The 25,986-nt window shown below is 42.3% G+C and overlaps 1 protein-coding gene across 1 annotated transcript in view; it reads right to left on the reverse strand.

The window, feature by feature from the left end:
• LOC135068640 (transmembrane protein 132D-like) overlaps positions 1–25,220 on the reverse strand; it is a 1,425,735-nt gene extending 1,400,515 nt beyond the window's left edge. Inside the window, exon 1 of the mRNA XM_063964609.1 lies at positions 24,583–25,220. Coding sequence (XP_063820679.1) covers positions 24,583–24,661 — 79 coding nt within the window. The 5' untranslated portion in view covers positions 24,662–25,220. The remainder of the gene's footprint in view (positions 1–24,582) is intronic.
• Between the last annotated feature and the right edge of the window lie 766 nt (positions 25,221–25,986).

Consider the following 25,986-nt stretch of genomic DNA (forward strand, 5'->3'; position numbering starts at 1 on the left):
AACACTCCCCAAACAGCACATGACGCAAAGAACAAAAGAGGCGCAATGAGGTAGCTGTGTGAGTAAGCTAAGCGACCCTAGTGGCCGACACAAACACCTGGCCCATCTAGGAGTGGCACTGCAGTGTCACGCAGGATGGCCCTTCCAAAAAACACTCCCCAAACAGCAGCACATGACGCAAAGAAGAAAAAAAAGAGGCGCAATGAGGTAGCTGTGTGAGTAAGCTAAGCGACCCTAGTGGCCGACACAAACACCTGGCCCATCTAGGAGTGTCACGCAGGATGGCCCTTCCAAAAAACACCCCCCAAACAGCACATGACGCAAAGAAAAATGAAAGAAAAAAGAGGTGCAAGATGGAATTGTCCTTGGGCCCTCCCACCCACCCTTATGTTGTATAAACAGGACATGCACACTTTAACCAACCCATCATTTCAGTGACAGGGTCTGCCACACGACTGTGACTGAAATGACGGGTTGGTTTGGACCCCCACCAAAAAAGAAGCAATTAATCTCTCCTTGCACAAACTGGCTCTACAGAGGCAAGATGTCCACCTCATCATCATCCTCCGATATATCACCGTGTACATCCCCCTCCTCACAGATTATCAATTCGTCCCCACTGGAATCCACCATCTCAGCTCCCTGTGTACTTTGTGGAGGCAATTGCTGCTGGTCAATGTCTCCACGGAGGAATTGATTATAATTCATTTTAATGAACATCATCTTCTCCACATTTTCTGGATGTAACCTCGTACGCCGATTGCTGACAAGTTGAGCGGCGGCACTAAACACTCTTTCGGAGTACACACTTGTGGGAGGGCAACTTAGGTAGAATAAAGCCAGTTTGTGCAAGGGCCTCCAAATTGCCTCTTTTTCCTGACAGTATAAGTACGGACTGTCTGACGTGCCTACTTGGATGCGGTCACTCATATAATCCTCCACCATTCTTTCAATGGGGAGAGAATCATATGCAGTGACAGTAGACGACATGTCCGTAATCGTTGTCAGGTCCTTCAGTCCGGACCAGATGTCAGCATCAGCAGTCGCTCCAGACTGCCCTGCATCACCGCCAGCGGGTGGGCTCGGAATTCTGAGCCTTTTCCTCGCACCCCCAGTTGCGGGAGAATGTGAAGGAGGAGATGTTGACAGGTCGCGTTCCGCTTGACTTGACAATTTTGTCACCAGCAGTTCTTTGAACCCCAGCAGACTTGTGTCTGCCGGAAAGAGAGATCCAAGGTAGGTTTTAAATCTAGGATCGAGCACGGTGGCCAAAATGTAGTGCTCTGATTTCAACAGATTGACCACCCGTGAATCCTTGTTAAGCGAATTAAGGGCTCCATCCACAAGTCCCACATGCCTAGCGGAATCGCTCTGTGTTAGCTCCTCCTTCAATGTCTCCAGCTTCTTCTGCAAAAGCCTGATGAGGGGAATGACCTGACTCAGGCTGGCAGTGTCTGAACTGACTTCACGTGTGGCAAGTTCAAAAGGTTGCAGAACCTTGCACAACGTTGAAATCATTCTCCACTGCGCTTGAGACAGGTGCATTCCACCTCCTATATCGTGCTCAGTTGTATAGGCTTGAATGGCCTTTTGCTGCTCCTCCAACCTCTGAAGCATATAGAGGGTTGAATTCCACCTCGTTACCACTTCTTGCTTCAGATGATGGCAGGGCAGGTTCAGGCGTTTTTGGTGGTGCTCCAGTCTTCTGTACGTGGTGCCTGTACGCCGAAAGTGTCCCGCAATTCTTCCGGCTACCAACAGCATCTCTTGCACGCCCCTCTCGTTTTTTAAATAATTCTGCACCACCAAATTCAAGGTATGTGCAAAACATGGGACGTGCTGGAATTTGCCCATATTTAATGCACACACAATATTGCTGGTGTTGTCCGATGCCACAAATCCACAGGAGAGTCCAATTGGGGTATGCCATTCTGCGATGATCTTCCTCAGTTGCCATAAGAGGTTTTTAGCTGTGTGCGTATTCTGGAAAGCGGTGATACAAAGCGTAGCCTGCCTAGGAAAGAGTTGGCGTTTGCGAGATGCTGCTACTGGTGCCGCCGCTGCTGTTCTTGCGGCGGGAGTCCATGCATCTACCCAGTGGGCTGTCACAGTCATATAGTCCTGAGCCTGCCCTGCTCCACATGTCCGTGGTTAAGTGGACATTGGGTACAACTGCATTTTTTAGGACACTGGTGAGTCTTTTTCTGAGGTCTGTGTACATTTTCGGTATCGCCTGCCTAGAGAAATGGAACCTAGATGGTATTTGGTACCGGGGACACAGTACCTCCAACAAGTCTCTAGTTGCCTCTGCAGTAATGATGGATACCGGAACCACGTTTCTCACCGCCCAGGATGCCAAGGCCTCAGTTATCCGCTTTGCAGCAGGATGACTGCTGTGATATTTCATCTTCCTCGCAAAGGACTGTTGGACAGTCAATTGCTTGGTGGAAGTAGTAAAAGTGGTCTTACGAGTACGACTTCCCCTCTGGGATGACCATCGACTCCCAGCAGCAACAACAGCAGCGCCAGCAGCAGTAGGCGTTACACGCAAGGATGCATCGGAGGAATCCCAGGCAGGAGAGGACTCGTCAGAATTGCCAGTGACATGGCCTGCAGGACTATTGGCATTCCTGGGGAAGGAGGAAATTGACACTGAGGGAGTTGGTGGGGTGGTTTGCGTGAGCTTGGTTACAAGAGGAAGGGATTTACTGGTCAGTGGACTGCTTCCGCTGTCGCCCAAAGTTTTTGAACTTGTCACTGACTTATGATGAATGCGCTGCAGGTGACGTATAAGGGAGGATGTTCCGAGGTGGTTAACGTCCTTACCCCTACTTATTACAGCTTGACAAAGGCAACACACGGCTTGACAAATGTTGTCCGCATTTCTGTTGAAATACTTCCACACCGAAGAGCTGATTTTTTTGGTATTTTCACCAGGCATGTCAATGGCCCTATTCCTCCCACGGACAACAGGTGTCTCCCCGGGTGCCTGACTTAAACAAACCACCTCACCATCAGAATCCTCCTGGTCAATTTCCTCCCCAGCGCCAGCAACACCCATATCCTCCTCATCCTGGTGTACTTCAACACTGACATCTTCAATCTGACTATCAGGAACTGGACTGCGGGTGCTCCTTCCAGCACTTGCAGGGGGCGTGCAAATGGTGGAAGGCGCATGCTCTTCACGTCCAGTGTTGGGAAGGTCAGGCATCGCAAACGACACAATTGGACTCTCCTTGTGGATTTGTGATTTTGAAGAACGCACAGTTCTTTGCTGTGCTTTTGCCAGCTTGAGTCTTTTCATTTTTCTAGCGAGAGGCTGAGTGCTTCCATCCTCATGTGAAGCTGAACCACTAGCCATGAACATAGGCCAGGGCCTCAGCCGTTCCTTGCCACTCCGTGTGGTAAATGGCATATTGGCAAGTTTACGCTTCTCCTCTGACAATTTTATTTTAGATTTTTGAGTCCTTTTTTTTACTGATATTTGGTGTTTTGGATTTTACATGCTCTGTACTATGACATTGGGCATTGGCCTTGGCAGACGACGTTGCTGGCATTTCATCGTCTCGGCCATGACTAGTGGCAGCAGCTTCAGCACGAGGTGGAAGTCGATCTTGATCTTTCCCTATTTTTGGAACCTCAACATTTTTGTTCTCCGTATTTTAATAGGCACAACTAAAAGGCACCTCAGGTAAACAATGGAGATGGATGGATACTAGTATACTTATGGATGGACGAGCGACTGCCGACACAGAGGTAGCTACAGCCGTGGACTACCGTACTGCGTCTGCTGCTAATATAGACTGGATGATAATGATATAAAAAATATATATATATATATATATATATATATATATATATATATATATATATCACTACTGCAGCCGGACAGGTATATATTATATAATGACGGACCTGCTGGACACTGTCAGCAGCACTGCAGACTCCTAAAGTAAGCTACTAGTAGTATCAAGAAGATAGAAGAAAAAAAAACACCACAGGTAGGTGGTATACAATTATGGATGGACGAGCGACTGCCGACACAGAGGTAGCTACAGCCGTGGACTACCGTACTGCGTCTGCTGCTAATATAGACTGGATGATAATGATATAAAAAATATATATATATATATATCACTACTGCAGCCGGACAGGTATATATTATATAATGACGGACCTGCTGGACACTGTCAGCAGCACTGCAGACTCCTAAAGTAAGCTACTAGTAGTATCAAGAAGATAGAAAAAAAAAACAACACCACAGGTAGGTGGTATACAATTATGGATGGACGAGCGACTGCCGACACAGAGGTAGCTACAGCCGTGGACTACCGTACTGCGTCTGCTGCTAATATAGACTGGATGATAATGATATAAAAAATATATATATATCACTACTGCAGCCGGACAGGTATATATTATATAATGACGGACCTGCTGGACACTGTCAGCAGCACTGCAGACTCCTAAAGTAAGCTACTAGTAGTATCAAGAAGATAGAGAAAAAAAAAAACACCACAGGTAGGTGGTATACAATTATGGATGGACGAGCGACTGCCGACACAGAGGTAGCTACAGCCGTGGACTACCGTACTGCGTCTGCTGCTAATATAGACTGGATGATAATGATATAAAAAATATATATATATCACTACTGCAGCCGGACAGGTATATATTATATAATTAATGACGGACCTGCTGGACACTGTCAGCAGAATGCGTTTATAGAATAAAAACACCACACGACGAGTGTTTAACTTTTTCAGGCAGACAATCACAATATACTGGTGGTCAGACAGTGGTCACTGGTCAGTCACACTGGCAGTGGCACTCTGACAGCAAAAGTGTGCACTGTTAAATAATATGTACTCCTGCTACTGCTCCCCAGTCTCCCCCACAATTAAGCTGTGTGAGCACTGAGCACTCAGCACAGTCAGATATACATAGATGATGCAGCACACTGAGGCTGAGCACAGATATGGTATACTGTTACTGTGTCACTGTGTATCATTTTTTTTCAGGCAGAGAACGGATTATATTAAATAATAATATAATAAAAAAACTGCACTGGTGGTCACTGGTCAGTCACTAGTAAACTCTGCACTCTCTGAGTACTCCTAAGCTCCAGTAAATCAAGTGTCTCACTCTCACTCTCTCTCTTCTAATCTAAATGGAGAGGACGCCAGCCACGTCCTCTCCCTATGAATCTCAATGCACGTGTGAAAATGGCGGCGACGCGCGGCTCCTTATATAGAATCCGAGTCTCGCGATAGAATACGAGCCTCGCGAGAATCCGACAGCGGGATGATGACGTTCGGGCGCGCTCGGGTTAGCCGAGCAAGGCGGGAAGATCCGAGTCTGCCTCGGATCCGTGCAAAAAGGCTGAAGTTCGGGGGGGTTCGGATTCCGAGGAACCGAACCCGCTCATCACTAGTTTAAAGCTGTATGTTTACGATATGTATTCTATGCATTGGGAAAGAGCCTTAATGCGATCAGTAGAAAAAGAACATTACCATACTGTATAATAACTAATTGCTGTATAGTACTTACACATATGACTGAGAAGTAGTTGAACCTTTATATCATGGAGGATGAAAAAGCAGTAATTGGAATACATGGTAGAGTTATCAATATGGAAATATCTCCATTACTGATCTGCATATGTTATCTGTAACAAAAATCTGTGTTAATCTTTTTTTAGATTGTATACCTAGATACCAGGTGCTTGAAGCAGACAGCAGATATCCATCTCCCCAGTGTAATCATATTAGGTGTACATGGCCGTGCTTGGTGAATGATTTAAAACTAATTGCATCTGATGGAATTCGATTAACTTTACGTAATCCTTTCTTTATTGAATAACAATATTCTTTATTCAATAAAGATTAATTTATTAATAGCCAAGGTTCACTTCTGACTCTGTAGAAACTGGGATAGTTGAACTAACAAGAAAATATACAAGTACAGAGGACCTTTTTGGCCATGAAAAATCTTTGGTTATTGTGTATCATTGTCGTTGGAGACAAAGAGGGAAAATAAACTGAGTTCCATGTGTTCCAAGATGTCAAAATGTTATTTGACGCGTGAAGACATAAAACTGTATTATGCATTGCTGCCAACACTTGGAAGCAATCTACAGATAAACTTTTCTCTTGGACAGGTGATTCATGTTTGGCACACTTAAAAAGATAACATTACAAGCATAGCATCAACGCTGGACATTACCATAACACAATCCTAATGCAGTCAAAGGAGGATATTCAATTGTTTGGGTCGGGTATCTGTTTTTTCCTGTCTATTAGATAAGAAAAAACAGACACCCAACTGATCTTTTAAACATTTGAATACCCCCAAAGACTCTATGTAAGTTTATTTTAACTTGGTGATTTAACTTTGTGCACTTTGCTTATTTCTTCTGATCACTGGTTGACCGAATCTGAATATGTGACAAATTTGAAATCTGAATATTTGGACCAACCTGGTCATTAAAGGGACAGGCAAACCAACTAGATTGCACAGGGCTTCAAAATAAACATGGGCTCGTGTTTTAATAGGTAAGATTGCCAACTATACATAGCCAGATTAATGAGGATGCAGGCCAGAGCACACTGACATCACAAGCTTTCCCTCTTAAGCAGCAGCAGAACCAGCAGCCAGAATGCGAGAAGGACAGTATGCAGTGCAGGCAGAGACACAGGAGTATCATGTTTCATGAGCTACCGACAAAGCTTTCCGACCAGAGGAGAGATTGGAGGGTGTAGAGAGTGACACAGGAATCCCAGTTTCTCTTCCTCCCTGCTTGGGTGTTCGAGTCCTTTGTAAACTATTATTCAACTAAACCATTTGGGTCTAGAGATATAGACACACACACACACACACACACACACACACACACACACAGTCCTTCTGAGTCTTGTCCCAGTGTGTAAGTAGTACAGAGGCTGCTGCTATTCTTGCATGTAACAAGATAAATTATTATTTTTTTCTATGTGCATTTTAAGGTTAAGTTGTATTTGAAAATGTTATGAAATAATTGTCTTTCAATTAGGTAGACCTATAAACAGTACCCAGGCATTACTAAACTATTAGTTTAAAACTAATATACACCATTGGTTTAAATTTAATATATACAAACCATCCATACATTCCACCATGACCCATTCCAGAAGGGACAACATTCTCTCTAGCAACTGAAACAAAACACCAGGTTTGCGCTCAATAACAATGATGCTTATATCTATAAAAAGCAATTTATTGAGATATAAAAACAATAGCAAATACACTAAAAAATAGACCACAATATTCCTAAAACATGAAACTGAGGTGTTATAAACCGCTGATACCTACATAGATACATACATAAATACAGTGGCGGAACTAGAGAATGGTGGGCCCAGGTGCAACAATATGCATTGGGCCCCCTTCCATATTAAAAACAGGGAAATGGCGTCACCCAAAATACGGTGCTTTATCTCACTAACAAGGGGTGTCGCCACACAGTAGTACCCCCAATTCACAGTAGAGAGCCTTATACACAGTACGCCATACAGTAGTACTCCCAATTCACAGTAGAGAGCCTTATACACAGTACGCCACACAGTAGAGAAGCTTATACACGTTGCACCACACAGAACAGAGCTTTATACACGTTGTGTCACACAGTAGAGCACCTTATACACGTTTCGCCATACAGTAGAGAAGCTTATACACCTTGCACCACACAGTAGAGAGCCTTATACAGGGTACGCCGCACAGTAGAGCACCTTATACACGTTGCGCCACACAGTAGAGAAGCTTATACACATTGCACCACACAGTAGAGAGCCTTATACAGGGTACGCCACACAGTAGAGAGCCTTATACAGGGTACGCCACACAGTAGAGATCCTTATACACGGTACACCACACAGTAGAGAGCCTTATACACGGTACACCACACAGTAGAGAGCCTTATACAGGGTACGCCACACAGTAGAGAGCCTTATACAGGGTACGCCACACAGTAGAGAGCCTTATACACGGTACGCCACACAGTAGAGAGCCTTATACAGGGTACGCCACACAGTAGAGAGCCTTATACAGGGTACGCCACACAGTAGAGAGCCTTATACAGGGTACGCCACACAGTAGAGAGCCTTATACACGTTACGCCACACAGTAGAGAGCCTTATACAGGGTACGCCACACAGTAGAGAGCCTTATACACATTACGCCACACAGTAGAGAGCCTTATACATGGTACACCACACAGTAGAGAGCCTTATACAGGTTACGCCACACAGTAGAAAGCCTTATACAGGGTACGCCACACAGTAGAGAGCCTTATACACGTTACGCCACACAGTAGAGAGCCTTATACAGGGTATGCCACACAGTAGAAAGCCTTATACAGGGTACACCACACAGTAGAGAGCCTTATACACATTACGCCACACAGTAGAGAGCCTTATACAGGGTACGCCACACAGTAGAGAGCCTTATACAGGGTACGCCACACAGTAGAGAGCCTTATACACGTTACGCCACACAGTAGAGAGGCTTATACACGTTACGCCACACAGTAGAGAGCCTTATACAGGGTACGCCACACAGTAGAGAGCCTTATACAGGGTACACCACACAGTAGAGAGCCTTATACACGTTACGCCACACAGTAAAGAGCCTTATACACGTTACGCCACACAGTAGAGAGCCTTATACAGGGTACGCCAAACAGTAGAGAGCCTTATACAGGGTACGCCACACAGTAGAGCGACGCACGCGTCAACATTTACTACCAGGAATGTGAGACAGATACAGATGAAGACAGCCTTATCGTTGCCGCGATGTGCTGGAACTGGCATACGCATCACAGCAAGCTGCAGTGAACGCCGTGTTGTGGCTACTCGCAGCCTCTGTTCACTCCATAGAAGTCTATGGCTTGCATGCGTACACACACACGCGCTTCATAGACATGGGCACACTAGTCGCGCCATCCATACCGTGATGCGAACTCATCGCGGGTTGGATGAGTGTGGCTACATCTATAGATATGGATACACACACACATAGTAAAACACACGCACAGCAAAACACATATACACAGACACATCCACAGAAAACACACACACACACACACACACACACACACACCACATAAATACAGCTAAGCACACATAGCAAAATACATATACAGTATATACACAGAAACACACACACCCATAGCTAAACATACACACACACACAGCTAAACAGACATAGCAAAATACACATACAATATATACACAGACACACACACCAATAGCTAAACATACACACACACACACAGCTAAACAGACATAGCAAAATACACATACAATATATACACAGACACACACACCCATAGCTAAACACACACACACACACACACACACACACACACAGCTAAACAGACATAGGAAAATACATATAGAGTATACACTGAAACACACACACACCCATAGCTAAACACACACATTGCCATCAAAACACACACTCTTTACTTTACATATGTTTTCATTCTCCACAAGTTGCACACTTTCCACCTCCTAGCTCTGGCTCTGGCAAGGCTCCTCACTGCAGGGGCTGAGTGCACTGATGTGACGTATCCTCAGTCCTCACTCTTCTGTACACACACACTGCTGCCGTGACTCCCCTCTCCCTCCCTCTCCCCCCCCCCTCCCTGTCCAGTATGCAGTGACTCTAGTCATTCCAGGAAGCTGAGAGCTGCAGCCGAGATGAAGGGTGATGTGATCACCCTTCTCACATCATTGGTGCCGGGGTTCGTGTACAGGCTTCCTCAGTTAGGACCCGCAGCTCAGCGCTGGCAGCGTGTAATGAGTCAGTCTGACTCATTATATTGCTGCCGGCTATGGGCCCCTTCACAGCGCTGGGCCTCGGTGCACTGCACCGCTTGCACTGGCGCAAGTTCCGCTTCTGCATAAACAGTATAGATGATATAAGAAAGGGTCGCTAGGAATTTATAGAGAGACACTCTCTATTAGATTGGATTAGTCTCTCAAAATAGTTCCATATCTCACAGTTTAAATAGGAATAAATCCTCCAACTGGTATATTTAGCGTCTCTGACCATATATATGTGTCCAAAATTAAATGATTGTTTCCATGGAGTAAATAAGGACTATATAACCATATGGTTGCTGCTACTCACTGAAACGCTGTGGTTTCTTTCTGCACGAAGTAAGTTGTTGAAAGCCGCTTATTATCACCCTGTGCACGGGTGAGACATCCGTCAGCGGCACGTTCAGATGGAAGCCGTTCCCTTCAATGCGGCACAGTGTAAGTGCATCGGCCTGCCGTGCAGATCCCCCAGCTCAAGTGAGTGATGCCCAGCAGGGCGGAATATTTCTAAATTCCAGGTGCAAAGGAAGGTTTGGATGTTATAGTCTGATCACAAATGAACAGGTTACCGGCAACTTGTAGCAGACAGCCAATGTGGGTATATATATTTCTCCTTTGGGCACTTAGTGGTCAGTGCGGCCCTTTCTTCTGTACCATCAACGCGTTTCTCCGCACCCCAGGCGGCTTCTTCAAGAGGCAGAGTGTGCCTCTTGAAGAAGCCGCCTGGGGTGCGGAGAAACACGTTGAGGGTACAGAAGAAAGGGCCGCACTGACCACTAAGTGCCCAAAGGAGAAATATATACACCCACATTGGCTGTCTGCTACAAGTTGCCGGTAACCTGTTCATTTGTGACCAGACTATAACATCCAAACCTTCCTTTGCACCTGGAATTTACAAATATTCCGCCCTGCTGGGCATCGCTCACTTGAGCTGGGGGATCTGCACGGCGGGCCGATGCACTTACACTGTGCCGCATTGAAGGGAACGGCTTCCATCTGAACGTGCCGCTGCCGGATGTCTCACCCGTGCACAGGGTGATAATAAGCGGCTTTCAACAACTTACTTCGTGCAGTAAGGAACCACAGCGTTTCAGTGAGTAGCAGCAACCATATGGTTATATAGTCCTTATTTACTCCATGGAAACAATCATTTAATTTTGGACACATATATATGGTCAGAGACGCTAAATATACCAGTTGGAGGATTTATTCCTATTTGAACTGTGAGATATGGAACTATTTTGAGAGACTAATCCAATCTAATAGAGAGTGTCTCTCTCTATAAATTCCTAGCGATCCTTTCTTATATCATCTATACTATTTATGTATGTATCTATGTAGGTATCAGAGGTTTATAACACCTCAGTTTCATGTTTTAGGAATATTGTTGTCTATTTTTTAGTGTGTTTGCTATTGTTTTTATATCCCAATAAATTGCTTTTTATAGATATAAGCATCATTGTTATTGAGTGCCAACCTGGTGTTTTGTTTCAGTTGCTATATTTGTAAAGGAGGCCGGCTACCTCCTTACCAGGTGGCTGCCAATTTCAGTGTTACACTTACACGGCTCTGTTCAGCGCCTACAAACCTATTTTTTGTTTGTTAACATTCTCTCTACCTGGACTTCTTAATTTATGATTGCAATCACCTGTGTTGAAATACCTTTCTTATCAATTAAATAGTTCAACACAGGTGACGCCAATCATATGTTAAGTGGGAAGTCTTGGTAGAGAGCATTGTGTCCCTCTTGGAATGGGACATGTGTGGAGGTATGCACAATCTAATAAACACCCCGCACCTTCCACTGGGGCCCCCCTATTTTAAATTCCCCCGGGCACCCCCAAGGTTTAATCCGGCCCTGCAACTATACATGTGTAGTTGACATTAGATCGGATATATATAAATGCAAACACAAATGTTATGATACAACTGAGGGACGGATCTTCAAAATTTTGACCTATTCAGTAATTAGTGACAGATGGCAACAAATTATTTTTGTTATGGATGAATATCACAGATTTAATAGACCCTTGACGAGCATACACAATTTGGCAGATTTAGAAGAATAATCCTGGAAACTGTATTATTTTGTTTTTGTAACAGAGTGTGAAACTTCAGTGTACATACCACGTTTTATTTACACGAATTTCCCTTTTATGTTATACCAGGCTACTGTAAATACAATAAAAATTTTCAGCTGCCAATGCATAAAATTGAGTTACAGTACAGAGGAAATACATAATCAATGCCTGCAAGCGAAGATGAAATAAGATTAAAAGAAAAAACCTGCATAATAAATAACTACACATTTAAATATAGCTTTATTACAGTAACATCTACTGAAATAGTGACAAATTAGATGATAACATTGCCTCCAAAAATGTATCCAATCCTATGTGTTTTTGTTGCATAGTAAGGGGGAGATGTATTAAAGCTTGGAGGGAGATAAAGTGGAGAGAGATTAAGGGGGAGATGTAATAAGCCTTGGAAAGTGATAAAGTGGAAGGAGATAAAAAGAACCAGCCAATCAGCTCCTAACTGCCATGTTGCAGGCTGTATTTGAAAAATTATAATTAGGAGCTGGTTGGTTGGTACTTTATCTCGCTCTGATTTATCATTCGCCAAAGCTTAGTACATCTGCCCCCAAAATACCAACCAATCAGCTTATAACTGTGATTTTACAGGCTGTGTTTGAAAAATGACGGGTAGCAGCTGACAGGTTGGTACTTTATCTCTCTCCATTTTATCTCTCTGACAGGAACCTATTTATCATTAAGGGAGGGTATTCAATTAGTCATGAAAAATTTTCAGGTACGAAAAATGGTCTATCCAATTACACCCCTTTTTTTGTGCTCAAAACGTCTACCGTTATCTCATGAAAATACATAAGATCCATGAAAAGTCATAGACCTATGTATTTTTGACGCCGCAATAGTGAAAAAAAGAAAACTAGTTTTCTGGGACTTGGTTTCGCGTGCCTGAGGCACACAAAACAAAATCTCTGATATGCGCTGGCACTGGGGCTAATTGGATAGCCCTATCTGTGGTATTTTAATGTGGTTAATTGGATAATGGTCGAAATATTTACAGGTTATTCCCCGAAAACAGACATTTTGGGGGATACCCACTAATATTAGGGATGCCCCAGATCTACTATGGAGGGACTGCAGCAGATACAGCTTTACACGATCATACTGCTTCCAGCTCTTTGGCAGGATGGACTCTCATCAGAGCCAACCTGCTTGGAAGAGGTTTTTAGTAAATTTGAGTGAAAATATAAGTTTTCACACTGCAAATTTTGAAGAAAAATATTTATCACAACTACATTAAAAATGCAGATTGTGATAAATCTCCCCCTTAAGCTGGGTACACACTGGACAACTTTTTGAATGATATTGCTAATGACATTTATGAACTACATTTTTGTCAAATCATCCAGTGTGAACGCACTATATCAGTGATGGCTGACCTTGACACTCCAGCTGTTGTTGAACTACATATCCCAGCATGCCGTGCTACAGTTTTGCTATTTGGGCTTGCTAAAACTGATGCAGGGCATGCTGGGATGTGTAGTTCAACAACAGCTGGAGTGTCAAGGTTAGCCATCACTGCACTATATCATCGATGCGCACTCCCGCTGGTCGTTAACAAGGTCATCTGTCGTCTGTACATGCAGGTCAATTTCAGTTATGTCATTAACAACAAGCTGCATATCATCCAGTGTGTACTCTACGAACAACATGTTAAATTATGCTGAAAACCAACTATTTGGTAATATCGGATGACTCCTGTATATTGTTGGTCGTTTGTAAAAATCGCTCAGTGTGTATGCACTATGGGCCTAATTCACTATGGATTGCTACTGAGGCTGAAAAAGCAATTTTCTCACACCTGCTACTGCTAAAAATCGCATGTGAAGAGCCGTCTAGAAAGGATAAAAGACACCCACCGATGTGTTCGCAAATCTGAGTATGCATTACCAGAGTCGCAATGCATGTACAAAAACACTATTGACAGTTGCAGCTGACCGATGCTTACTCAAACTAATGAGAATGCAGTCACTGCGGGCGTCATGTTTTTCATTGCAGCTTTCGTTGATGACATCAGATACATGCCCAACAAAAACAGCCATAACACGGCTGCGTTTTTCCAACCACTTCCCACAAACGCCAATGAACGGTCACTTCCTGTCAATCAAATTGCGATCGCTTGCACTTAGGCTGCAAACGCAAAGCAATTGAATTTTGACTTTCGCGCACTCACAATGTGTACAAAGCGCATGTGCAGTCTGCCAATAATCGCTCAGTGCATACATTCTCACATTAGCAAATTATATTGAATCGGGTCCTATATTGTTTGTCCGGAACTCCAGGAAGTTCAAGGTAAATCGTTCAATGATATCGTTCATGTTTCAAGTCATCAGTGTGTACCCAGCTTTAGTCTTTTGCACTCTGATACTATTAAGAGTTTCTTTGTTTTTATGTTTTTGTTGTTATTTTACAGTACATTATTTAGCAGTAATATATTTAGTTTTCCCTTTTGTGTTTTTTTTTTACTTTGACACTACTTGGATTGTTACTAATTGGAGAAATGTAGGTGCGCCAGGACCTTTAATATTTTGCACTTTGTCAGTAAGTTCTGCTGTGTACAAAAAGTATAATTACAGTAATTTGTGCACATTTTGCATTCAGAACAAATGCAATGCCATTAAACAAGCAAACAATAGCAATTAGGCAAGTCTTTGCTTAGTAAATGACAGATTATCATTATGGTCATTTACGAAGCACAGTGCAAGCTCATCTATAATTGCACATGATATACATCAGTGCACTTGAACATAGAATGCACTGAAGATAGTTATGCCTGTCATTATTTGCTCCTAACTTGCACTTAGCTTGATGTTATGTAATATTGCTCGTCCATTATGACAGGCATGTTTATCTAATGTTTAAATTAACTGAAAGAAAAATGACAGGACAAAATTGTAGCAATTCCTTTCCTGTGTGTATGGATGCAAAGCTGCACACAATGCAGCCAGGTTACAGAGCTACTGTAGGTGTAAGGCAGACTACTGCGGAATGTCAATTGGGATAATGCAGGTTTGGTTGCAAAATTAACCAAATTTATGACTGAAAAAGGGTTCCGTATGATTGGCCGGCGGACAGGATTCCGGCGGTCACAATGCCAGCATCCCGATGTTTTAAATCCCAACAGGGGCGAACTATGGCCCAGATTTATCAAGCCTTGGAGAGTGATAAATAGCATGGTGATAAAGTACCAGCCAACCAGCTCTTGTCATTTTTCAAACACAGCCAGTGAAATGGAAGTTAAGAGCTGATTGGCTGGTACTTTATCACAGTGCTATTTATCACTCTCCACGGCTTGATAAATGGGGACCTAAGTATGCAAACCCCAGCCCCCTAACCCTAACTCTTCCTTCCCGCAGCCTAAGCCTAACCCCCCATCCATGCAGCCTAACCCTAATCCTCCCCCCTTAGCGCTTAAATCTAACCGCCCCCAGTAAGGCCTAACCCTAACCCCCCTTCCCTGCAGCCTAGCCCTAACCCCCCCGCCACCCGCCGACTATACTTATGGTTGGGATTTTGGCTATCGGGACTTCGGTGTCAGTCTCCTGACCCAGTCGGGATTCCAGCATCGGCATTCTGGCAGGTGTCAGGAATCCGGCTGCCAGGATACCAACAGGCGGTATCTTAACCACATCTACCACATCCCCTGAAGGAGTTGCACAGAAAAATAGAGTTTTTCACCCATATGCTGAGCTCAAGATGTGTTCCACTACATCTGTATGTTTAATAGCCTGTCTGCTCATATAAAAAAAATGAGAGCCTCTCATTGGTCCAATGCAAGTTTGATCACCTGGACATACACCAATGAAGCTACAGTATATCTGCACACACATGGGCTCTTTTCAAGTTGTTGGCTTTTGTTTTCTGATGCCCAGAGTGGCACAACAAGAGTCAGCATGGGTGAGCAAGCATAAACTGAGTGCACTTAAGGCATTTTGCCTTTCATTTAGAAGAGGATATATCCCCAGATGTACTTCCTATGGGGGGTATCTCTTACAGGTGTTGAAGGGCTGGTGAAACGATATGCAATGATGATGATGATGACTAAAAGAAGCACTATGTAATCGCTTTTCAATTTCCTATTCAAACTTTCTTTCTTTTACACCCTTATTTTATTATTTTATTACATAAGTTTGCAGTGCAAATGTGTTCTCTAAATAAAAGCCACGCTTTTCTAGTTTGTTGCCTTGTTTTGAAAACTATGGCTGTCCTAGAAAATGGGACAATTAGGCGGAAAGCACAATCAGACTAACAATAAAAGTGTGTGGTATAGTTAAAAGAATGTCATAGTGTTGCCATAACTGTAATAATAATAGAGCCTGAAACTGTAAAAATTGGTACATTTCTAAACAGATGCCGTTTTAAAATATATTATTTCAAAACAATACAAACTATGGGCGGAATTCAATTCTTTCCACCCCCTTCCACACCCGTGCTGCTTCTGCTGACGGGTGTGGTGTCATCATTTCAGCTTGCTACACTGGGGTAGCAAGGTACCCAACCCTTAACGAAGCTAAACCCGATTAATATGAGATGCGATATGCACTATAATGGGAATCACTTTAGAAAGGAGACTGGGCGTAATATATCATTTGAATACCGCCCTTTGTTTCCATACAGCATGCTTTGTCTACAGAAATGTCAATATTCTTAAGTAAAAAGGGGGATGGAGGTAAACTGGATGGAGATAAAGTACCAGCCAATCAGCTCCTGTCATTTTTCAAACCCAACCTGTGGCATGGCAGTTAGTAGCTGATTGGCTGGTACTTTATCTCTGTCCACTTTATCTCCATCCAAGGCTTAGTAAATAGACTCCTTGGACTGCACACCCTAATTTTAAACATTAAGATGTGCTACTGATAGCAAAAATAATTTTGATAAACTCTTACAATTAACATGGAGTAGAAGTGAAGATCTTAGCACAAATTTGGCCAAAATGTGGGCCCATCTACCACGTCCAGGTGAACTACATCAGATGGGCCCCTAGCATCCCTAATACTAACATATTATATCAATGTATGCAGGCCTTATCTTTAAATAGTGCCCATTCTAATATGTAGTCAGTAATGCAGGAACCTGTGCTGAAGAAAATCGCTTAAGGGTAGATGGGAGGGATGCTAATAGAGATTGGGGTGACCGACGGGGCACAGAGATAAGGGGGGGGAGAAAGACAGATGGAAGAGGGGTACAGAGATTAGAGAGAGACAGACAGGGGGAGATGTGACAGATGAGAGAGATGGAGAGCAGGGGAGTGAAACTGGGAAGACAGACATAAAGTCAAGAGAGAGAGGGAGAGACATTTGGAGGTGGAACGGAAAGAGACCAATGATGTTTCCGTTATAGAGATGAGAGACAGATGGTGCATTGAAACCGGGGGACAGATGAGGGGTTGGGGGACAGAGATTACATAGAAAGACATGGGAGAGGGGACACAAAGATGATAAAGACAAATTGTTGGTGGAGGAGACACAGAGATGGGAATGTGGAAGAAAAGAGAAAAGAAACTGCAATGTTGGGCACTTTATAAATGATGAGTTTAAAATACTAATGAAAAATGATGTTGTATACATAAAGCCGTAACTAGAGTGATGTGACTTGGCAGAGCAAAAAAAACAAAGGAGGGTACTGATAAATGAAATTTCTTCACTTTTTTAATCAGCAAGAGTATGATTTATATTTTGTTGTACTACAGGTGCAGCCCTCTCAGAAATGGCACCTGCCTGCTTTCCGGGTTTGGCAACACCCTGTCGGGCATTGCATCTGAGAAAACTTCCACCAAGATTTCCATTCCACCAAAAAGTCCTCTTATGACTGATGTATGACACTTTGCCATTGTGGATTTAGGTAGATAATAAAACCAGTGTGACATACAAAGGTGCTAGGTGAAACAAGGCGCAGTAACAAGTGTTTGCTCTGTAACTATTGCACACAACCCAGCTACAGACTGTTTGCTTTATAATATATTATCGATCTCATAGTTATAGAGGGTAATGCAATTTTGCTTCCACCAGCTTGCCAGATATAATTAAGGCTGCAACTTCAGGGCAATTCTACCGGTAACAGAATCACCTTTTTACAGTGATAAACTCTATTCATTATACAACTGCCACTAGTAACGTGAACAAAGCATATAACCCAACAGCCCACAATGAACTAGAAATGCGCAGGTTCGGATTTACACGAATTTTAAAACAGCATTTTACTGGCTATCCGGGTGTCACATGTTTTGGACAGCCAATAAGAAAAATTGGGATACATACGAATCTGCGCTAATCTGGCATTAATAACCCAGTAAATCCGAATCTGCACACCTCTACAATAAACCCCATATAAAATACTAGCTTAAGTGATATCTTGTGCAAGTTATCCTTGATAAATTAGCCTACTTTCAAAGTCAGCAACGGAATCATCATTTATGAGACATGTTACTATAAAGTAGACTTGCCTACCCACCTGAAACAGCCGGGAGGCTCCTGAGAAGGCTGGCAAGTGTCCCGGATTTAGATGCGACCCCCGCACTCCCCTTCTGCTGTTAGTGGCAGTGCGGTGGGGAGGGGGGGGGGAGAGGTGACACGAATTGCGTCATCGTAGCGCCACCCACGCTTTACAGTGCCTGTTTCCTCTGCACCATAGACTGGGGGGCGGAGCCACGATGATGTGCCCTGTAGCCCAGCACCCTGTAAATCAAGCCCCCGGCCCATATACGCCGAATGGGCTGCCACCCTCCCGGAAGAGGCGGGCCAGTATGTTATGAACTGATAGATTCAAGGAAATGGCCATTACAGGCATAATTCTGACCTGTAGCTGATCCTTCTATACCAAATCTGAACCTAAAAATGAGATTGTAGAATATACAAGAAACATAGAAATGAGTTTGTCGAGTATAGAAGTAGTTTGAGCAGCATTTATATATGAAATCTGATTGTAACTTTAAATCTTGCATATAGAGACATAAAGCACAACCATTACCAACAACTAGAAAACTTGCACCAGGCCTATGTACTATATCTACATTCAATCAGCATGTTCAAACCAGCACAAATTACATCAGGAGATGATTGTCCTATTTTTGTAAAGGCAAGTGACTTAAGGCTCCCATCACACTATGCAGGACGGCTGTGACGTTAGACACACCTCTATATAAAACAAAGTTCATAGATCCAACTTATTACTATTCTTAGCTCTGTTTTGGGAAGCTCAGGTATAAGGTCTGTGGTAGCCTCAGGGCTTGTACACAGACTGTATATGTTGAAAAACAATGTAACTTAGAAGCACAGACAAAATCTTGCACTTTGTTCTTGCTTTGACAGAGTGTTCAAACTGTGTTTAATAACATGTCTCTAAGCTTCACTGCAGCATAGTGGATGCTATGTATTTAATGAGCGTTCGCGTTCCCATAGAATTGCACTAGATTTTACTGTACGCTGAAGTCTCTGAATGCAGCAGACAACACTGAAACTGTCACACAGCAAATGCTTTTCAGTGTGTACATTACTATTTGGGCTATCAAACTGCAGTTAATAGGCTTCAAGGACATTTAGGGGTATATTCAATAGATTTCAGATCCTTTCCGATGAAAAGGATCAGACATCTGAGTATTCAATGACAATGTCAACCAGACTTTTTTAAAAGTCGGACTGACATTGTCGGAACCAGGGCCAAAACTTGTCGGATTTGGCCACAGAAACCAACAAATCATGTGGAATTGCGGCTAATCCGCTGGGAATTCCGGCTTGTCGGAAAAAAAAGCAGCCCAATTGAATAGGTCGGAACCCCTTCCGACCTAAAAAAGTCGGAAACTGACGTCTTTCTGACAAGATGGCAGTTTCCGACGTCAATTGAATACCCTCCTAAATATTTAAATTATTGGCAGATGTCTTATAGTGTCATTAGCAGTCTGAGGTTAGTGTCCAGGTAAGTTTCTTCCTTCAATTTAAAGATGCTTACACTTACATACCATTATGGTGGTATCATTATAGTCTGGAATATAAACTACACATTGAATATGGTTGATGCTGTACGCTCACTTTGTTCTATAATTTTTTTACAAAAGTATTTCAGGGACCTAGAAAATGTGATAGCTGAAGTAAAAGTATGAATCTGACACAATGTGAATTGCATTGCAATTCAACTACTCCATAGCCCCATGATCTGTATCATTCATCATGTTGCTGCTAATTAAAAGTAGTGAAAGTGTGCACTGAACCTGACAATGGTACTGCACATACATAATTGTAATTCCTACATGCAGGTGAGGGAGATGTGGGCGTAGATGGGGATGGAGCTTCAGTGGGGGTGGAGCATAAATTGGTGTGTAAATCAAGCTCTACATTTGCACACACACAGAAAAGCAGGATCCATTCTAATTACATTGTTTCCTTCAGGACCCTTAGCAGCCAGTTTCCTTCTTTCTCCAAACGGCTCACCCTCGGTTTAATGTGAGCCTTGATGCATATACTTAGTACAGCACAGCTTGTATGGGGCAATATTAAAGTAATGTTTAGCCGTCGCTGCCTGCAGTGCATGTTTTTCCCTGACTGCAGTGCTGCTGACTTGGGTGGGTGGCCCCAATCTTGAGGAATCTGGCTGGCTGGCTGGGTCCTTAGAAGCCCCTGTCAGGACCATGATTCCCCAGCCAAATTACTCAACATGACCACTGCCTGCTTGAGTTAGCAGCACTGCAGTCAGGGTAAAGTTGCGACATAGGCAGTTGCCAAATGTTAAATATAAATCTTTGCAGAAGGTTCAGGAATGCTGTTCAGAGTGACGTCATATTTCACAAGAACTTCCAGAACAGCTTTCGCCTGACTTGCATGTTTAATACATGCGGAATCTTTAGTTTTCGCATGTTTAACGGATCCGATTACATTGATGAAAATTAGCATATATTATAATTATCAGAACTCATTATGTATCGCAATTAAATTATTTGTACATTTTAAGATAAAGTGGAGTTTTACATTTGTGAAAAAATTATATTTATTTATAAAACAAACATATGTTAGATGTGCTTTTATGTGAGTTCTTCAACTTTTTTGCAAACTAGAATATAGACTTTACGTCTGTCAATTATAAAGCACTAAGTGTCTGCATGTGCTTGGAATCAAACACTTAAGCTTTGTAAGTATAAGCTTCTGTTTGAATAAATAAGTGTAAATTTGGTCAATCGCACTAGAGAACAGAGGATGAAGCAAATGAAGTGATTATATACAAGAACTGAGACACAGACAGTTCAGTACAAGACAATTTGTATGCATGCAGATATGCATAAAAACACAATAAGCTAAAAAGAAATACAGAGACGTGGGAGAGAGTGAGTAGTTTTACTAACATTATATATTTAAATTATACTTAGACATGGCTTTATAGTCTATAATTTATCAAAGCACCTGCTTTTATATATTTTTATGTGATTCATATGTAATTGTCAATTGTTATGTAAAATGCCTAAAATGTGTTTAGTTTTTATGTGCGAGATGCATGGCTATGCTATACAAGCAAGCACCATTAATCCTTGGCAAATCTCAAAGGATACAGACTATTAAAATTTGATCTTCATCCTACACGTCCATGTTTGTTGGCATTAGCATAACAGAACATAGAACTAACATTAAAAGGTAGGCTTGCTATAACATCCCTTTATAATCGGGGATATTAATGATTAACACAAGTTCTGTGGCTGATTAAGACCAAGTTAAATGCAGAGTTGAATTTTATCCAGCCCCAGAAGCTGTATAAATCATAGGTGCCCAGCTGGATTAAAGAGATATTATTGCAAATCCTTGTGGCTGTCTTGAAATAAAACACATCCTCTAAATGATAATGAGATAGTTTACACATTATTATTACATTTCTGCTGCATACTATTAGAATTAGAAGCATGTATACAAGTTTTGGTACAGTATTTCTTAGTTACAGGGCTCCAACTGACTACAGTCACCTGCCATTCAAAAAAGGGTTCAGTTATTTTGAGAACAAATCTGGGGCACAAAGTAATAGATGATCGATATTACAAATTGTACATAGGAAATCTTAATTAAAAGGGAGATTTACTTGCAGGGATGTGCGTGAGGTTAATGGCTAAGGAGGCATTGGCTAGTACCAGAGCCAGATTTACTCACAATATATAGCCCAAGGGTACATATGGGCATTATACAAAGTTGCAGCTGTATATACTGCTGGAAATTTGGTGAGTTTTGATCAGAGATGTGTGAAAAACGTAGGTAGGGGAGGCACTGCCTCACCTGCCATAGACTTTTTACTCCAGAGTTTTGACTATAAAAATTGATTAGAATAATGCAAATAAGATATTTAGAATATATTCTTTGTATATTTCATATACACTTTATATAGTCAAAAATGGCATATACTGGATTTTTACAGTAAAGGCTCTGCCTCACCTGCCTCACCTCACCACACGTCACTGGTACTAAGCCATAGGGAGTGATACATTGGTGAGAGATAAAGTACTAGCCAATCAGCTTCTAACTGCCATGTTACAGGCTCTGTTTGAAAATGTCAGGAGCTGGTTGGTTAGTACTTTAGTGATTAATTCCCTGGTCCCTGTATCTACTGTCAGGGATGATGGAAATGTTGCTCTTGAGCGCCCCCTATATTTGTATAATCAACAACTACCACATCTTTCACTTATTGAATTGTAAATTAATTTTACATTTGAAAAGATGGTAGTGTGGGATTGTTCTCTGCAAAAGTTTGCTGCTAATGCTGTGAAGTAAGCGGAATTAGAAAAATGAATACAAGTGCCTTCAAATAATTTTATGTTTTCTAAGACATAACTGATCACAAACCTCTCTTAAGTTCTTTGGCAATATTTACAAAGAAACACGACTATCTCAAATGTGCTGTAAATACCAAAGCATTTGGATATTCAATTGTTCTAAATAAAAAAAAAAAAAATGGATGTATGTTTTACAATACTAACTTTAATTAAAAAAAAAATAGAATTCAAAGATTATTTTGGAATGCAAAGCCTAGACCACAACACATGCAAAAAATAATCAAATCAATATAGAGAAATGCTAAGTAGGAATGTGACAGGAATAGAATATTGTGTCATTGACATACTTTGTGTTTTCTGTAAGAAAACCTTTATACCTAAGAAATATGGCTGCTTCACAATACAAGTACTTTTTTTAAGAAAAAAAAAATCTACCTACAAAAACATTGTGCAAATCCCAGCACCCTTATTGGGCTGTTCATTATATTTAAAACTTTGCTGCCCAAATCTCACTTCATGGTGGAACACAATCCTCTTTCAAATCCTTTGCTGCATAGCAAGCAACAAGTGGCCAAATGCACATATAAACCAAAAGAAGGCAGCAAACAATTATTGCAACTAGATTTCATCTGATGTGACAAGAAAGAAAACCATCACAGATAAAATAAGTGCTGACCTGTACTAAGGCAAGATTGAAAAGGCAGGCTACCTGTTAACATACTATATTCAACATTATTCATACAAAATGTACAATAAATAAACGCAATGCATTAACAGTTTTGTTCTAATACTATTAGCAGGATCATGAGCAGAACATAAGCTGTAGTGATTCTTTGAGAGGTCAGAGCATATTGAGCTAATTACTCTTCATCTTTGTACAAAAATAGATGTCATAACATTAGCATGAGTTCTAACAGGAGTTTTTATAGGCGTTTGATCATAAGATGAGAAATGACTTGCTGCTTTTTATATTAGTAATTAATCATTCAGCCCCTTACTAGTCTAAGCCCTGTTTGTGTCACTCGTTCGAATGACGTTACCCACCCTGACAGACAGAACATGAATGGGGTTAGCGGCTACAGATGGAGATCGGAAATTAAAGTTGAATGAAGCACAAGCACACCTGACCACTAGCCACCCAGATTAATAGTGATGGGAAATAAAGGCAGCACTGTGCTGTATTCTCCAGAGCAGAGCTGTGATCAGTAAACTGCATACAGCACTGTTACTAGACATTGGATGGAAGTCTACTGCATGGTCTGGCGCTGTCTAGCACCATTGTTGGTACCTGGAATCTTATAGATGACTATTGTGCTAGATAGAAAGTCACCAGGAACAACGCATTCATCTCAACAATGCTTATACTGCTGGCAATAGTTATAAGCATCAGTGCAGGCAGCTACAGTATGTGTCCCTTCCACCTTCTCATGCACTGATAGTAATGTGCATACAGCAAAGAGTATCTTTAGCAGTATGAATGCAATTAAAACAGTGCAATTATGCTCTACAAAGTTATAAAAGAAAATGCACTATTTACAGAATAAGCAACTGCTGTATTTGATTGAAAACACAACTACATCCAGATACCTCTTATCCCCACTCAGCAAAACTGAGAGACTGCTAGGAAGATATTAGACCTCATTTCATAACAAACCACACAACTAATTGTCGCATCCACCGTGCCTGTATCTAGGCAATAATTGCTGACATGTACCTGTACAAGGGAATATAGTGTGAAACTTGTCATTTTTTTTTTGGTTTTGTTTCTTACACAGAAAAAATATGCCTGTGCTAATTTAGTTTCCACCTGCATCCTCTTTGTAGTTATTAGATAATGAGATCTGTTGCTGTTTCCAGGGATCAGCAACTAATTGCATAAAAGGGACCTTCTCTTCCTTACCTTTAGAATATGCTGCTGCCAGACTGAGGATCAGCAGAGATGAAATATGCCACATATTCCTTCCAGCAGATCTCTGCATCCTTGGATCCTGACTGAAGTTGCTGCCCCCGATGACACTTTAAGAAAATCAGCCAAAGAAATCTTTAAAAGCCATTTCTACAGCGCAATCATCAAAGTCACATTAGGTTTTGTGTTGCCTCTGATCGCTCTCTTGTCATCTCTGTGGCTGGGGATCCGTGCTTGGGGAAACTCAGCCCAACAACCTGCTGACTGAATGCTGAGAGATGTATTTGTACAGTAGAAATTCCCCACTAGAAGTAGGAGAGAGGGAAGCGGTAGATCCGGGAAGGGAAGGCGGTGTGACTGCAGGCAGCGTGCTCCGGTGATGCTACAGCAGATACCTGCTCGTCGCCTGCCAGTGTTGGGAGTGGGGGAGCCTCCGTGTACAGATGTATTAGTAATACACGCGGAAAGTTTCCTCGCGTGGAGCGCAGCCCATCACCAGACAGGGCAGCAGCCAGATCTTCCTCCCACTGCAGGGGCGTAACTTGGACACTGACACCGGGGCGGTCCCAGCGGCCAGCTGGCGTGGAGATGGGCGACTACTATGCACGGGTAATTCGGGATTACTCTCCTGTCCTAATGAGAGTGGCAGTGATCTGCAGGCGCTCTGCTGTGCGTGTGCCCCCCTGCTGTCTGCTGCTGCCATACAACTATTGTGCTGGTGTGGCGTTATACAGTGTTTCTGCAGACAGAATACAGTATGTCATTACGGAGCGTGTAGCATGCTCAGTTATCCCCTCTCTGGGACCTGTCTGGCCAGTGACATGTTACATGATTTCCTGTTGTTTTAGGTAAGTTTGCCAACAATGTTCCAGAGGTAGTTAAGGTACTCACAGTGTGCAGCACAGACCTAGATTTTGGGGTGAGGTCAGTAACATGAAAGAGTGGCATTTGTGTTTGTGTGTGTATAATCTATCTATCTATCTATCTATCTATCTATCTATCTATCTATCTATCTATCTATCTATCTATCTATCTATCTGTTTTATGAAATAGATATGCCACTCTTGGGTGTGCAGTCGCACTCTAGTATATGCACACCTTGTTGTGTATTGTGAATCTGTGATGCACAAGTCCAAAGGCCGTGTACATACAACCACCTGAGGCAAGCGTACTGTATATCCGAGCATAGCTGCACACCAAAGAGTGGTATATCTCTTTTATAAAATAGGGTGAAACAGATACAGAATAGGAGGAAAATAGTTCAGACTAGGGGGTAAATTTACTAAGATGAGAGTTCTATTTAAGATGGGATGTTACCCATAACAACCAATCATATTCCAGGTATTATCTTCTAGAACAGGGCTGGGGAACCTCCGGCCCGCGGGACATATAAGGCCC

This window comes from Pseudophryne corroboree, chromosome 1, assembly GCF_028390025.1.
Source record: "Pseudophryne corroboree isolate aPseCor3 chromosome 1, aPseCor3.hap2, whole genome shotgun sequence".
Classification (NCBI taxonomy): Eukaryota; Metazoa; Chordata; class Amphibia; order Anura; family Myobatrachidae; genus Pseudophryne; species Pseudophryne corroboree.